The sequence below is a fragment of the Dicentrarchus labrax genome, unplaced genomic scaffold, assembly GCF_905237075.1.
Source record: "Dicentrarchus labrax unplaced genomic scaffold, dlabrax2021, whole genome shotgun sequence".
Lineage (NCBI taxonomy): Eukaryota > Metazoa > Chordata > Actinopteri > Moronidae > Dicentrarchus > Dicentrarchus labrax.
Window position 1 is genome coordinate 24022816 of NW_026136706.1, and position 17266 is coordinate 24040081.

At 42.0% G+C, this 17266-nt stretch overlaps 2 protein-coding genes across 2 annotated transcripts in view; both read right to left on the reverse strand.

Annotated features, from left to right (window-relative positions):
• Positions 1-5963, reverse strand: part of xpo4 (exportin 4) — a 56826-nt gene extending 50863 nt beyond the window's left edge. The window contains exons 1-3 of the mRNA XM_051403580.1: positions 5833-5963; positions 1413-1518; positions 397-538 (exon numbers count right to left, since the gene is read on the reverse strand). Of these exons, the coding sequence (XP_051259540.1) occupies positions 397-538; positions 1413-1518; positions 5833-5922 (338 nt within the window). The 5' untranslated portion in view covers positions 5923-5963. The remainder of the gene's footprint in view (positions 1-396; positions 539-1412; positions 1519-5832) is intronic.
• Positions 5964-7114: 1151 nt separating this feature from the next.
• Positions 7115-17266, reverse strand: part of lats2 (large tumor suppressor kinase 2) — a 28356-nt gene continuing 18204 nt past the window's right edge. The window contains exons 4-9 of the mRNA XM_051403578.1: positions 15617-17190; positions 13928-14155; positions 13388-13742; positions 13027-13209; positions 12396-12502; positions 7115-11556 (exon numbers count right to left, since the gene is read on the reverse strand). Coding sequence (XP_051259538.1) covers positions 10999-11556; positions 12396-12502; positions 13027-13209; positions 13388-13742; positions 13928-14155; positions 15617-17190 — 3005 coding nt within the window. The 3' untranslated portion in view covers positions 7115-10998. The remainder of the gene's footprint in view (positions 11557-12395; positions 12503-13026; positions 13210-13387; positions 13743-13927; positions 14156-15616; positions 17191-17266) is intronic.

The window sequence follows — 17266 nt, forward strand, 5'->3', positions numbered from 1 at the left end:
CAATTCAATTTTCTAAGAAAAACATTGCAAAACATTTCAACAAGCTAAAGAAACTCAATTTCAAATGGGATTCATATTACTTAAACAAACAAATGAACTACTTCTTATTCAGTACACCTAGATTAATATATTTTGCTGTATCAAGCTCATCAAAAAGGCCATAATATATCTATATATGGCAGATATATGTGGGATTTGAAAGGCTTATAGATTAATATTAACGTTTTTTGAATTACTTAGCTGAACAATTTTCTGTGCATTAGACTTATTTAACCGGAGATGTGGTCTATCGATGCAAATTCTATTACTCACCAATGGGGGTCCATAAAAGTCACTCATACTGAATAACCCTGTAAGACAGACAGGTTTAATTATGCCTCTTTCCTTCTTTCTTACTTGGGTCTCTGTAAGACGTAGGTGAGGAGGAATGCCCGGAGCGACTCGATGCTGGTCTTTTCCAGCAAGATCCACTCACGCACCACCGCCTCCATGATGGCTGTGGCTGCCTGGAACAGCACATAGTCCACCTTACTGGTCTCTGGGGAGGGGAAAAAGGGAGATGGGAGAGGAGAAATACAAGGAGGGGAGAAAGATTTTTACAAGTCATGGTTTAAAATGAACTGCTGCTTTGTAAATGCATGTTTGTTACATATAATGTGTGTTGCCAGTTAATTGTGTACACCTCACTAAAACTAGCAGTCTAATACAACAGCACAATACAGTAAACCCTACCTATTTTTGTTGAAAATGCTTTAAATGCATGTTGACTAAACTTTATGATAATTATGGAGGCTGTAGCTTGTGGTAGAGCTATTAGTCTACTTATCAATTAGTCAATATTATTATTAATGATAATAATAATAATAATAATAAAAATAATGCTTTGAGCCTGCTTTTGTCTATTGTATATCATATTAAACTGAATATCTTTGGGTTTTGGATTGACAAAACAAGAAATTTAACACATTATCTTGGACTTTGAGAAACATTTTCATATTTTCTGACATTTTATACAGTAGAGCAAATGATTAAAAAAATCTAATACTTATTATTGATATAAACATAGTGGAAATAATAATTGAGAAGTATATCTTCTCTGTGTGGGGGTTCCTGACATTAAAAATGTTTGGGTTACAGCACAACAGCAACAACAGAAGGTTTGTGATCATAACATCAGTGGCTGAAGCTCAGATTGGATGAAAGCACTTGACTGAAACTGAAGTGAAACTGAAACAACTGCCTCCCATTGCACAACTGTAAATGTGCCTTTGAGCAACACACGTAACGTACATGTAGCTCTCAGTTCTATACAAAAAGAATGTAGTCTTACCTGACTGAATAAATTCATGTTCCTAAAAATCATGCAAGTTAAAAATACACCAGGCAGGCTGAATGATTAAGTCAATAGTTACCTAAGATGTGCTTGCAGATGGCAAAAGGAGATTTGGATTTTCTGAAGGAGAGGAATATGTGTTCAGCATGCTGCCTCTGTTCTGTGCTGACCATGGACGGCGGTGCCTGCAAAACACACACAAAGAATTAGCATTTGTAGACAAGGCAATGAGTTTATTCCTACCATGTTCCAGAAAATTCCCAAAAAAGTGTGTTTTTAAAGATTTTTGTTGTGGAATCTATTTATCCTTGATAATGTCAACAACAATGCTCAATATCATAAGGCTCACTTTTTCCGCTTTATTTGGTCAAATTAATAAATCCAGATGTGGCACACAAGTGGTTCGCTAAATACTTTAAAGAGGGCTACTCCTGTCACACCCATATATTATTATTGTACTCATACTTTAACTTAACATAAGGAGTACAAACAAGAGTCAATAGCAGAAAATCCAAATACGCTATGATCAATAAAAGAGAGAATGCACAACACACAGACACACACTTTTATTGAGGAGTGTCGCCATGATACAGCTCAGCAAGAAAGTCACATTCCAGGCTTAATTGCAGTGAAAGCAGCTCTGCGGCTGAAGGCAGCGGAGGAAAGAAAGACCCTTTTATCTAAAAACACACGCACACACGCACACACCTCAAGCCACGTAACATACTATGATAAGGCAGACACACAAGATGCCATGACTTATTAGAATTAAAAATCAAATTTAAATAATCTAAATCTCAATAACATGGAATATTTACCTTGATGAAATTCTTGAGCTGCACTGATGAATGTTCTTATTTTAACAATTACCGAGTATATGTATATGTACAATGTGAAAAGTGTCAAAAAGTGTGATGACAAAGAGATTCATCAATTAACTCTGAGGCTTCTAACTGAAATGTTTTAGGTTTTGAATTTTACAGCCCACAACTTTACTGTTTTCTCATCTGCATAATTTTCAGCCCCAACAAACAGTCGTTCACAACAAAAATGGTCTGGTAAACCCACTGTACACCACTTGTCCAGCACCACAAAAAGCAGACAAAGACACGAGCTAGCGAGCATAGCTGAGCATTTAGCAGCTGAAGAGAAAGATATTTTGTTCAGGATGCAGTGGGGAGCAAACCGGAGCTAAAAGGAGAGTGGCCAGACACACAACTCTAAATGAATGATAATGCTGCTCTGTGTCCGCCAGTTGTGCAAATCAACTGTTAATACAATTGCGGTAAACTGATATTTTATATGGTAGTATGATAGTATATCAATGTTGTGCTGTCTTCAAGTGGGCCAAAAAAAAAAAAATCTATACATGCATCTCTTCTAAAAAGCTATGATGCACCTGTATTGATCCAGTGTGAAAGCATCAATCCTTTGGTTCATTGTGAACCGAAGCAGAAATGCTAAATTGTTTATTTCGATGTGTGAATGTATGTTCATATGTGGGTCCAAATCAGATACAAGCCTGATTTTTTAATGTGACCTCAGTCATATCAGTATTATATGTGACTTTATGTAACTCTAGATCCATGTTTGTCACACAGGTCACTTCAGGACCATGACCTGTTCACACTGGAATCTGATATGGGCCACATCTCAAGAATAATGTGACAGCCAAACAAACAAAAAAGATCTGAGCAATAAATCAGCATTGAGCTTCAAGGCTTGCAGTGTGAACATAGACTATGTCCTATGGACTGTTTCTTTCTGCTCTTGTGCACCTTGACAAGAAGTTCCAACAGAATCCTCTCTAAAATGTCTCATACTAGTAAAAAAAATAAGATACTTATGTATACAGGAAAATACGAGTCAGAGTTTGTGACATTAGAAGAATCGTTTTAGTCATGTACCGATTCAGAGCATTCCAATTTAATTTCATGTTACAAGAGCAATAAAAACTTGTATCCAAAGGGTACATTCAGCTTTCTAAAATGGAAGTTTAGTCTGAACCACAGGACACGTTCCTATCCAAACACAGTCTTTATGATATAAGAACATCAACAGATTCTTCCAGATTTGTTCTATTTTCTGTGTATCATATTTGTGATACCTACAGCTGTATTTTTGCAGCAGTTGTGATTTCTGATGAGGTACCCAAAGTGTAATGTAAGTGTTTATATTTCTCTTTGGTCTGTTGGACGATGACATCAGCACGATGGATGTGATTCTGAGCGCCAAAATAATTTGTTTTACGTTCTGTCATATAAACCATATGTCTGATGAGAGAGCCCTGTAGCGTCAAAATGTTTCCTTCAGTCCAATGATATAATAATGTTCTCAGACTGACAACCACACTTTTCACCTATTCACCATGCACACTCAGTATCCTCTAGTCTAGTCTAATACAGAGGTTCTCAACCTTTGGAGTCCTCTGGGGATCCTGACCATCAGTTTGAGAACCACTCGTCTCATACAACTGCAATAAGATCCAACCTTCATGAAGGTTAGAACTTTCCATCTCTCTCTCTCTCTCCCAATGAGGGTAGACTAAATAGTACAAACAACCCTCAATATAAAGCAATACATTTCAGCAGCACTACATTACACCAATTCTGAATAAACTGTTCAATTCAACAATTACGTATTGAATCAAGAGCCTTGTGCTGAATGATACAACTTATTGTTACACCCCTGATTAATCGAGACAATAACATCTGCACATTGTGGTTCACAATACCTGAAATAAAGCTTTAATATCAATGATAAACATCAACATCACTGCACAGCTCAGAACCGCATCCATTCAGAAGAAATCTGAATAAAATACACTCAACTGGGAGTTAGACTCATATTTAACGATTGCCACAACTGTATATCAAAAAGTCTGTGTAAGTATGGGAAATCCTATATAGCTTAGCTTAGTTAACACTGTGGACTGTGTATAAAAATAAAGTCCAACTGGAACTTAAGACTGTGCCAAGAGAATTCTGACATAGTAATAACTATAATAAAGAAAGTATAACTTGTAGGCACGTGCCGATTCACAATATTCACTATTTGATTTGATAGGTTACAATGATTTAGAGCCCTGAATGAAGGTCCTCCAGGTACCAGACAATATGTATTGGGGAATGTCATGAACAGAACTGTACCCGCAACATCTGCGGTTCGATCCCCGCCGGGACTCTTTTATCCAAGTCATCCTCCTCTCGTTCTATACCATCAACTGTCCAATAAAAGGCTAAAAAGTCTATCAAATAATCTATGAAAGAAAACGAGTGCGTACAGGGTGTGAATGAGTACAACATGAGATTAGATTCATAATGAAACAAGAGTTTAGCACGAGTTGTTTAAAGTGGCTTCTGCCATAGTAGATGACAGGAATTGAAAGCAGTGCTTTATTATGTAAAAAAAAAAAAACCCACCAACCTGGAACAGATATAACGTGACACTGACAACCACACTCTTCTGTTCAGCTGACTTTGAGTAAAAAGATACATTCACTGTCTCTATCCAACCATTACTGAATTACACTATTTTAGGCAACTCATTGTTTACACCTCTGGTTAATCTGAACCGCCTAAAATGTTCATGTTCAATCATGATCCACAACACCTACAGCAACACACTGTCCCCCATGCATTCAGGGGACACCTGCTGACTGAATGTGAGGGGAAAGCTCTTGTATGGCCGGTGTGTGGAGTCCATTATACAATACAATATTTAAAAACAGGGCAAACATGTCCATTACGTTTAGTTTAAAAATACATAACCAGAGAGAGCAAAATGGCAGAAAGCAAGAGCAGACTCTAGCTAGCTAATGTATCCAACACACAGACTCATGACATGCACATGGTTAGCCTCTTGCTCTTAGCTGGTGTACTCGGTCCTATTTATCCCACAGGAGAGTGGAGGGTGGGGGGGGGGGAGAGTGGAGGGTGGGGGGGGTAGGTAGGAGGCAAACACTTGATGTAAATGAGTATTTTTTTTTAGGAGGTGCAGGATAAGCTAAAGCTACACACCGAGCGACTCAACAGTGTGTATGTGTGAAGCCGACAGCACCGAGAAGCTCCAACTGTGTCCAGAGTCATAAAACTTAATGTCACGTTAATGGCTGAAAGCGCAGCGACACGAACCGCTTAAGTTTCTGGAAAACGGAGCCACAGTGGAAAGTGTCTCAACGTGGGGTAATGTGTTAGGGTGGCGGGGGCTCAGGAGAAGGAGAAGAAGAAGAAGAAGAGGGGGAAAACGGAGGGGAATGTGACGGTGGTGAGCGGATTTTTTTGCGGGATGGAGACAGGCAAGGAAAGGCGCCACGCATCGCTCACATACCGTTTCTCCGGTAAAAAAAAAAAAAAAAAAAAACTGAACACATTTAACAACAAAAACCGGGAAGAAACAAACAACCGCGGCCGTCCCCGACCGCCGAACCCCAGCCCAGACAAAGTTCAGATACATGTGTCGTCTCCTTCATGGCTACAAAACAACGCTGAATTTCTCACCATTAAAACTTTGGCAGCGCTTTCCAGCTGTGTGATCACTTCTGGTGCACCGACCGCCGCCATCATCGTCCCTCTCCAATGACGCGCCATGCGCTCTGCATTGTGGGATTACAGCGCTGGTACCCGGCAGGGTTCAACCCAACAACCTCAGCGTGGAGGCAGCGGGTTATGCAATCCACACAAGAACACATATTTACTCTACTGTCAACACTCAAGTCGTGGTTTTTAAAAGTCCTCCTCGCTAAGCAACATGTGGACAAGACAGAATAGAAACAGGAATATTTAATTGGAAATTATTGTGCAGACACTTCTTATCTGCTGTGAGCAGACATGTTATTATCAAATGTGGTTGTTAGACAAGTACAAAAAAAAAATACAGTGTAAAGTAACTATCCATTTGCTCCAAGTACTTTACCCATACCTACATATCATTTATGTAATAAAGTAGTAATACGTTTTTGTACTTGATATTTCCTTTTTATACTACTGAATACTTCTGCATTTCAGAAGACACAATAACACCGTTTACCTCACCACATTTGACAGCTATACACTGCAGATTAAGGTTTTACATTAATGAAGTTAATGAAATATAATGCACAGATATAATCCACCCAACTGTATGGTAAAATGTTGCTGCTATGTTAAGGCATTGGCAATAGTAACTAAATATTATATATGAGAACATGCAGAAAGGGTCCATTTAGAAAAGCTGGTACTTCTGGGCTACTTAAAGTATAATTTGCTGGTGAAAAAAGATTTTCAATGCAAGAATATGCTGGTTTACAGTTGTGTTTTAACTTTTATTTATGTAAAATGTCAACTACTGAATGGAGCTGTCAGACAAAGTCAAATAATGTCAATGTCAAAAAGGAATACCTTTTATATTTACAGTGATCCATTGCCCCACTTTGTGTCAAACTGTGAAGTTTTAAGTCTTTTTTGTCCAATTAAGGTTTTATTTTATAAACAATAATTCAAGATTGACTAACTTTTGAGTTTATGTCGGGAACATTAATGTCACAGATTTGTATAAGTTTGAATAGTTTAGTCTCTACCCTGATTATCAATCCCTTAAGGCAGATATATTGTAAAAAAATAAAATATATGGTACATTACATTCAATTTACATGGTATACAACAGATTTCTGCTTATGAGCCCAATGTTATTAGACTTAAACAAAAATGAATATCTAACTCTCAAGCTATGACAGGGCTACAAATAACAGGTAATATATCACCTTCCATTCATACACTAATGCACTAAAATGAAGCACGAGTCTCCAAGTTGGTTAATTTAATTTATACATACATTTTACACACAAGGACTGTGAAAGCATTTTTACAATTCTCAGTTCATACATAAATGTAAAAAAAGAGATAGCTGTCCACATTACACCATTTATAATACTGCGTAGACATGGATTTTTGAACATTAGCACAAGGGAAATTGAAAAAAAAAGGGGAAAAAAGATACAAAAAATATGTATATCTGTATAAATATAAATTCAAGAGTAACAGAATTGCATCATACATTAAGGAGCTTCGAAGACAAGAAGAGGCCCCTTAGAGTAAAAATACAAAATGAGAAGGATACACAAGTAAGTCTCGTGAAGAAATCAGATCGGAGGATATCGAGTCAGTCAAAGATTGTCAGTCATCACTCTCTAACCTTAAAAAACAAACAAAAAAACTAAAAACACATCCAGGAAACACCTCACGCACTCTGCAGAGAGCTGCGGCTCTCGTTATAAAGCTATTTTTCACGAAGCAGTCCGTCCTGGTCAGTGTGGATTGGCAACGCAGTCAGCGGGAGGTTGAGAGAAATGGAAGGATGTCTGCTCACATACTGGACCAGCTCAAAGAAAAACTTAATGGGGAAGAGTGAAAGAACAGCACCCCGCGTGCTTTAACCTCAGTGATGGAGAACTTGGACAAGACACTTCACCCATAATTGATCCAGGGGTGCTGCTCTGTAGCAGAATGTGGTTTATCCGAGCAGCTCACATGCAACCCTGGCTGTGTTTACATGCAGGACACTGGCTTTAGTTCACTTTAAGCCACTATTACATAGATTCATGACAAACAGCAAAGATTCTTTCACATTGTGAGTACATTAGGTTTTCTGTGTATCCATGCAACAAATGTCAGTCTGTGATATGAAATTTAAAATGTGAACAATCCACCTCGATCTAGAAAAAAACAGCAGCTTTACAAATTTACTTTTTGTTTTGTTTTGCTAAAACAATATGCTGCAACAAGAAATACATTGAGTTAAAGGAAAATGCCATCTATTCCCGTGTATTTCCATGTGACTTTAAGGGAAAGAGACACATATCTTACATGTCATCAGTCCTTGATGTCAAAAGTTGAGTTCTGCCTGATCTAATTCTATTTACTGTAAGTTACTGACTATAATAAGAGGAGGATTGTTGGTGCAAGTAAACAAAGCCAGTGTTAATGTGAAACAGAGCGTGCTCAGTCAACATCCCCATATCAAGAATAATGATAAACAGGTAGAGAAGAGGTCCGTGAAAAAAAGAGATGATAATAAGAGGGCAATCTTTTAAGATTGTGCTGCTCACTTTTGAACACAAGGCACATTTACAGAAAAACAAACTTTACATTGTCAAGCAAAATAAAAATAAAAAACAACAAAATCTTCTGTAACAGATCTGATCCACGTTTTCCATCAATCTGCCAGTTATGCATCAGAGAATCACTTAAAAGTTGTGACTTCTTCAGCATTCCCAGTCATTAAGTCAAATTCAGAATACTGCTGGAACAGTTTAGTATTAATTGACTAAACAGTTTGGTTTGACACAGAGAGAGCAGTTACTGTTTACTGATTGTCAACAAGCAAGAAGGCACTGGATGATAGCAGAGCTCCAATACAGAACATGGCACAGGTCTGTAGTAACAGTACAGCATTAATCAACACTCAAACTTGTGGTCATTTCAGATAAATAAAGAAAATGTACCAAACACTAACTCTTTGTTGAAAGTTTAACCGTTTGCAGTTTTGTAAAATAGAGAAAGCTATTCACTCTTTTTTTTCAAATGACATTTCCTGAATCCAACCTGCTTCACTCCTCCTCTTCCTCTGACTATTTCTAATTCTGTTCTATCTCTTCCTGAACCAGAATCCTTTTACACCCTCCTCTCCTGCGTTCAGGACCAGCCTGGCAGCAGAAGGCGAAGGGTCTACCATCAATGTTCTGCAAACACCGATCGTCATCACGGCCGTCTCCTTCGACACGCACCCCGACATTCAAATAGAAAAGGCACACAGCTCATTACTTGCAAAAACCCAAGCACACTTGGCGATGAAGCCAACACTCCTTTAAGCCACAACAAAAGAAAACAGGTAATAACAATTATAATAATGTAAATAATATTAACCACAATATTAAGCAGCATGTTGTAACTGAAAAGAGAAAATATATATAAACCAATATATTTGTACATTTCAGTACTAAACGTTCAAAAGGATATTAAGTGTTTAGAAAACTATATATAATGTATTTTTTGTATTGCACATAGTCATACTATCACGTTTGCTGTTGTAAGAACATGTTGCTTTGTGTTTTCATGACTGCCTCCTGAAGACAGAAGAGGCTGGTTAAGTTACAACTCAACTGTGGGACTGATCTTTGCAAAATAGCTGTAAAAAAAATGTGCATCTTGGTGAATGTGTATGTATATGTGTGTGTGTGTGTGTCTGTGTCTGTGTTAGAGTTTTGATTCTCAGTCAGAAACCGACTCAGGCCAATGTGACCCGACGTGTTCAGGCCTGTCTAGGTTTGGCTGTGATTTCTCTTACATGAATCCGGTTGGGATTCATTCTGTTGCGTGAGCAACCTGCCCATCAGTAAACAAGAAGTATCATTTCAGGGCAGGAACATGTCTCATCTGATCCAATTCTTCCTGTCATTTATGAGCAGAAATTCACTGCATGTCAGGCTTAGTGACATTTCTGGTTTTAATAAGTGGTTCAGTCTTGGATCTGGCTACAACAGAACTTGAGTTTGAGGTTGAGGTTTTGGAGGTGAGCTTTGAAATTGTCAGTTCGAGTAGAGAATCAGTAACAAAACAATGTTATGAACACGAGGATATTTGTAACAGCGACCTCTGAGGCTCCATCTGAAGGACCAAACACATTATAATAAACAACCAAATGAGGCAGCTGTGGATATAGAAGATAGGTGGAGCAACCAAAAATATTGTGTTTAATTAATTTGATTCTACTTTTCTGAAATGTGATCTGCTACAAATGTAGAAATTTAAACGTAGAAAAAAGGACGCATTTTCTGGAATCTGGGAGAATTTATTCGTCCATCTAGTCTGAGCCAACTTCTTGAAACGTCGATATGGACACTTACCTGCAGACACCAACGCCTGTTTCGCCCTTTGTGACTGAGCTCGACCTGCACTGAAAAAGTGTGCGTGAGTGTGTGCACGTGCATGCATTGTGTCTTTGTAGCTTATTTTGCAGCAGCTGTGAAAAGGCGTGTTGCTTATTCAGTCCCCCCCTCCCCCACTCCCGCGATTAGAGTAAACTGGTTCCACTCTTCACATTGTCGTGTCCAATATTTGAGTGTAAAGCAGCTCAGGTTGAACAGGGAGTAGCTCCTGTGTCAGAAGATCACCGCGGAGGCGTTTCAGTTGTCCGTAAGACCAAGGGTGGAAGGAATGGGACAAGAAACCGCTGGAAGATCCAGACGCAGTCCTCGAATTAGAAACCTTGTCTGTGATCCAGACATGCTTACATTCCCAAGAATATTAACTAAACTCCTTTCAACCTGTACAGTTTCTGAGTCTTGTTCTTCTAACTTCACCATTGATGCAGTCAGTCACATACAGAATGTTGTTTCTTGGTCCCGGATCAGGGGAGTTTTTGTACTTGAAGTCACTGTGGACACACTATAGATTCCACAAGGTGGCGATGTTGGTTAGTCCCGCTCCTGCAACTTAACAGTCACACATGCCAGATATGCATAAATACACACAGACACATCTGTGTAGCATGCACACCTCTACGCACACACACGCACACACACGCACGCACACACACGCACGCACACAGAAGAAGTGGGAGGGTTGTGAGCTGAATGATGAGCATTAGTCGGCAGTAACAGACACACGCCGTTCAGGAAGCCTGCAGCTCTACACGTACACCGGCTCACATCCCTCCCCCTGCTCTCCCTCCTCCTCTTCATCTTCCTCTTTTTCCTCATCTTCTTCTTGCTCGTCCTCCTCTTCTGGGCCCATGCAGGTGGCTCCAGTGACGCTTGGCGGGCCCTCGCTGGCCTCAGGCGGTTTAGGGTAGCGGAAGGGGCAGCCGTTGTCGTCGAAGAATCTGCGGAAGGTGAACTCGTAGAAAGCGTGCTCTGGGTGCTTCCCGTGTGGGGAACAGAGCATGTCCAAGGCCCGTGTGCTGTCCCCGCTGTCACTCCACGCACCGGGGCCACCCTCCTCCTCCACAGGGTCAAAGTTAGACGTGTCCATCGGGTGGGCTATCTTGGGCCGATAGGGGGCTGGTTGCTGCCGTAGATTGCTGGAGAAGTCCATCTGGGTGAAGAAGGGGTGAGCCTTGATCTCCCCAGCACCATTGGCACCCAGACGGTCCTCTGCGGAGCAGCAGAGGCGGCCGATGATGTCGACAGCCTCCGGGCTCAGTTTGACCTGAGGAGGCACCTGCAGGGTGCTCTCCCAGTTAATGACCTGCGGAGAGAAGAGATACAATACACAAGGTTACCATAGCTACAGTAGTGTCAGACGCAGTTGTTAGACCCTGTGTCTCAATGAGATCACCTGTCTAAATAAAGGTTAAATAAAATCAAATAAATGATCAATATATAAATAAAACATTTGAGAGATTGAAAATGCATTCATGACCTTAGATACAGTGGTTAACTAACACTGTACAATCTCACACTAAGTTCAGCCAGCTGTTCAGGAGCACATGTGCAGCGCCACACCAGCCACAAAGCTTTATTCAATAAGCAAACTTATTAATGATTACGTATTTGAAATGAGCTATTTTATTTACTTTGTGAAGAGGTGAGCATTTCAAGATTAATCAGCATGAATTTAACCACAAAAGTGACTATTTTGTATCTTTTTTTCTAATGTGCACACTCAAAGATTCTTATTTCTAGATGATTACAAACGAATGAAAACACACCTATGAATATTATATTCCATTTGTGATTCTTCTAAATATTACACACTGGACCTTTAAGTGGCTAAGCTGAGCCGTTGGATGGAGTGTGTTTACTTTTCTGATTCATAGTTGAGGAAATGTAACAGTCTTCTATAGCTGGAGTCAAACCTTGCTGAGCTTTGGTGAACAGCAGCAAAGATGATGTCTGAAGTCACATTGACACCTGGAAGCTGCCCAGAAAGGGGTGGGAAAGATGGATACAACGTGGCACTGTTTTAACTGGCCTTGCCTGCTGTGACTGAACTGATCCAGGGTCACCATGCTGACATTCATTCATCCACTGGTCGATGATTTAATTTCTAAATCAAAATGCGGAATATTTTTCTTCTTCACTGACCTTGATCTGAGTCTCGGTAGGTGTGGGGGCCAGGAAGGGCGGCTGTCCCACCAGCATCTCAAACAGGATCACTCCTACGCTCCACCAGTCACACAGCTGAGTGTAACCTGCACAAGACACAAAAATTTGTCTGTGAGGGCTCTCACTTTAGAGAGAAAACATGCAGTTCAATCCTGAATTATAAAAAAATATATTTTAATCATATTTTGTTGGCTCTTAAGGACATTGATTTGAAATGAGACAATGACTCTGAGATTAAAGCTCTGACCCTCAAGAAAAGTAAAAGCAATTTTAACTTTTTTTCCACTTTAACTTTTAATTAAAATCATTTAGAATTATCAAGTTTCAAATGCAAAAACACATTTGTAGTAGGTTGATAAATCTGTGGTGCTAACCTTTTGACATGATAACATTTGAATACTCTAGCCTCTGGTCCATAAACTTGATCCCTGCTGGTCATAACATGCACTCTTTTTTCAACCATGAGCTAATAGAGAGTGGCTCCTGATTGGCTGCCTTTGCTGCTCTACACAAATCAGCAGGGTCCAAACTCTATATCTGGATAGTTAAATAGCCAAATAAAACATTATGCAGCTGTATCTGCGGCGATGATCCATTGTATTTTCCCCACCTTTGCGCAGCAGCACCTCTGGTGCGATGTAGTTCGGTGTTCCCACCAGGGAGTGAGCCAGGCAGCGCTGGTGCTGCCGGTTGGCACGCTGCTCCAGTGTCATCAGCCGGTCCCCGCAGCGACAGTTTGACACGTCATCCCAGAAGTCACTGGGTTCCATGCTGTCCTGTCTGACGTGGCTCCCTGGAGACAGAAGAAGGGGGGAATGCTGCTGTTAAACTCCATGCAGAAACTCACTGGATTATATGTTGCAAATTTACAGAATCCACTGAATCCTCACAGAATCTCTTTGACACTGTTTTAACCATGTGTGTATGTGCATGTGTGTGTGATATTTTGACCGTGTGGTAAACTGCCTCACCTTTCTGGTAGTACTTGGAGTTGTGCGTCCAGCGGAAGCCCGTGCAGAGGCCAAAGTCCGTCAGCTTGATGTGTCCGTCCAGGTCAATAAGGATGTTGTCGGGCTTGATGTCACGGTGGATGAAGCCCATCTTGTGGACGCTCTCGATGGCCAACGTCAGCTCCGCCACATAGAAGCGTGCCAGAGGTTCGGGGAAGACGCCCATTCTGATGAGCAGGCTCATCATGTCTCCTCCAGGGATGTAGTCCATGACGAAGTAGAGGCTGTCACGGTCCTGGAAAGAGTAGTAGAGACGCACCACCCACTCGTTGTCTGCCTCGGCCAGGATGTCACGCTCTGCTTTCACATGGGCCACCTGCGTAACGACATGGCATCATCAATTTAAATAACAGTAATAATATCCAAAAAGGCAAAAACTGGCTAAACATGTTAAAAAGAAGTGAATGCCTCTATGTAACTGGTACAAATGCAAGGGCTTTAACAAGAGACTACTTCAAATACTATTACTGTGTACTATATGACAACAATGTATTAAATTACCTGGTTGCGGTTGAGGACATCTTTCTTACGCAGTGTTTTCATGGCATAAAGTGCACCAGTGTCCACCTTGCGTGTAAGACACACTTCACCAAAGGCTCCTATGCCCAACGTCTTGATTTTGACAAACATGGACTTGTCCATTTTGGCACGGCGTAGCCTGTTGTAGTTGGACTCTTTCTGGTTCAGCATCTTCCTCATCTGTTCTTGTTCTGCTTCCGATAGGCCAGCCTGTGCAGGAAGGAGAGGGGATGAAGAAAGATGGTGACGGGAATACACAATGACTACACAACCCTTTCAAAAGAAGTCTCAGAAACAGTGATTATTAATGACCTAGGAATGTGGCATGAGCTGAACCCAGCGCCCTGACCTTTGTTGTCAAATTGAACTAATTCTGTTACCTAATTGTCTGGGTCTTGCTGTGGTATTTTTTCGCCTCTAAAAATGCCTTTCAATCACTTTGAAGTAGGTCAAAAGGGCAGAGGCCAAAGTCATAACTCCGGACAAACTCATGCAAACACAAGAGTGAACTTACTGACTTCTCATTCCAGGACAAAGGTCTTGTCCTGAAGGAGAATTCTCTGGATGACAACCTCTTGAACGTCACTGCTCCGTACACCCCATTATCATTCTCATACAGACCCAGGAACTCTTCCAGTGTTACTACAAAGGGCTCCTGACCATTTTCTACAGCATATTGGTGAGTTTCTATATTGATTTTCAACCCGCCATTGGTTAATTATCTTTCAGTGCACTATGAAAATCAACTTCAAGAGACCAAAGCTTGCTTGAGACAGGATCATCTACTAGGGCTGCTCGATTATGGAAAAAATCATAATCACGATTATTTGGGTCAAAATTGAAATCACGATTATTCAAACAATTATTTATTTAAACTTCAGAAACATGCTGCATTTATTGGACATTTGTCAAAAACACTTTGCAAGGAAGTCCTCAGTTACACTTTCCTTTCCCCATAAACATTTGTAAGTCTCCTTGTTACCTGTCCAAACGAAAACAACGCATGCGCGAAATACGCAGACTGTGGCTATGTCAGCCCCTGAATTGGGAAACAGCTTTTTTCTATACAACGTTGCACAACAGAAAATGAAAAAGAAAAAAAATTGTTTCCCCCCGATTTTATTAGTTTTGAGATCGCTTGGCCCCAAAATCGTAATCATGATAAAATTTTGATTAATTGAGCAGCCTTATCATCTACACAGCGAACAATTTGCTGTTTTCTACAAACGATTCTACAAATCACTCAGTTAATGCAGTCCAAGAAGCAAGTCGTACATTTTTGTTTTTGTTGTTGTTGTTGTTTTACTGAAATGTGCTAAAAATACTACGACTTGGAAAACACAATTTGAAGTAAATGGGCTAAAACACGCAAAACCGCTGGTGTCCTTTAATTCCTATTTAAAGATGCTTTCCAGACAAAAGTTTAAATGAGGTTATTCAAATGGCTCACAGAATAGCAACAGTGATGCAAATTACAGGACATGCAAGGCATGTGTAGAACCGTCACACAGAGCATTGCTGAAGGGCGCTGGATGTTCTGCTGCATGCTCATTTTCAAGTTTACAGACTGCTTAACCCTGAGGCCAATCTCATTGCTGTTTGTCATTAAGGTTCAGCAACTAACTTGAGTTTGTAAGACAGAGCAGGGAGTTCAGTAAAGGGCTGTCTTACCTTGGACATCTCCTGTTCCAGCTGAAGCCTACGGTTCAGTTTCTGCTGGTAGGTCTTCATCACGTTCTCTATGTGCTGCTCCATGTAGAACTTGAAAGCGAAAGGTGAGTAGGTCTTGATGCGTGACTCTCTCTTCTCCTCATCACGTCCATTCTTTCTCAACGGTACAGGGGACGTCTGGATCTGCTTCTTGTCTTTCACTGGTTTTTCTCCCTTGCCCATCTTTGTTTTCTCTTTCACTTGCTGGCTCTCCTCGGCCTTTCCACTCCCCCCACTGCTGCTATGTGTGCTTCTGGCAGCAGGGTTGCTGAGGTCCTGAGCTCCGCACATGGCTCCGGCTCCTTCAAGGGCCCCTGGCTCACCTGACATGAGCAGGTTTTTGGGGTAGGGTGGTGGTGGGCAGCGTGGCTCTTGGGCAGGCTCAAGAGGGTATGGTTCCTCTGGCATGTAGGCCAGAGGCTCACCTGCATCCTGGGACTGAGCAGTCATCCAGCTGGGGTGACACGGTCCGACAGCCGTCTTGGGCTCTGGCCTCATCACACGGATACTCTTGACCGGCTGCTGGATGGGCGGGGACGTTACAGCCGTGATGGTGTTTGGGGGACCCAAGGAGGGGTCCTGTTTGCCAGCTGGGGGGGGTGCAGTCATTGCTGGCCGGATACCATTGGGCCCTGCAGAGCGGCTGTTGAAGGAGTTGGTTCTGCTGGGGACACGCACCTCCCCCCTGAATGGGCCCTGGGGTTGGGATTGCCTAGTTGGAGGGGCCCCTTCAGGACCCGGAGGCCCCGCCCAGTGGTGCTCATACAGGTCCAGGTTGAGGCTGGCCCTGGATGGTGTCATTAAGCCCTGGGGCATATCGGAGAAGTCAGGGCCCATGGCTGCCACCCCACCGGGGGAACGAGACATCATGTGGACCTGGTGGGAGGTAGGGCTGGCCTGCCGAGGGTGGGAATGAGGGGGCAGGTACAGGTTGGCAGGGTACCCTCCCCCTCCTCCTCCTGGACCATTCTGGACCATGGACCCTTTCCCCTGCATGTTTACATAGTTGTCTGGGGGCGCCATGGGAGGTGGTGCCATTTTGTTCTGGAAGGAGGCGGTCCTTTTGACTCCATAGCCTGCAGACTCCATCATGTGCGGTCTGGCATGGCCGTAGTCATAATGGGGGCCTGGGACAGGGCCCCCTGGTGGCTGAGGCTGGAGCTGCAGAGGTTGGCCAGGGACATTGTAGCTCATCATGGGCCCGTGCTGCTCCATACTGCCAGGGTAGCCCTTCTGCTGAGCCCCTGGAGGGTACATGGCATTGGCGGGGTTGCTCTGGGTGGCCATCACTGCTGGATAGGTGCCCATACTGGGAGGTCGACCCATCGGGTTTCCCATGGCAGGGCCCTGTGCTGCATTAGACGGGGGCATCATGTAGTTCATGTAGGGTCTGGGCATCTCACCCTCAGGGCCATATCCAGCTGCCCCCTCATACATGGGTGCCCCCATCTGGTGGTACGGGGGCATGGCACCTGTGTCACCTGAAGCCTCTAACGCAGGTCGGTGGTCCATTGAGTTTGGCATGCCAGCTTTTCCTGAAAGGACAGGGAATAAGATTAAGTAACACAAAGCAACAGTAGTAATCGAACTTTCTAATCCACTAAACAAAAT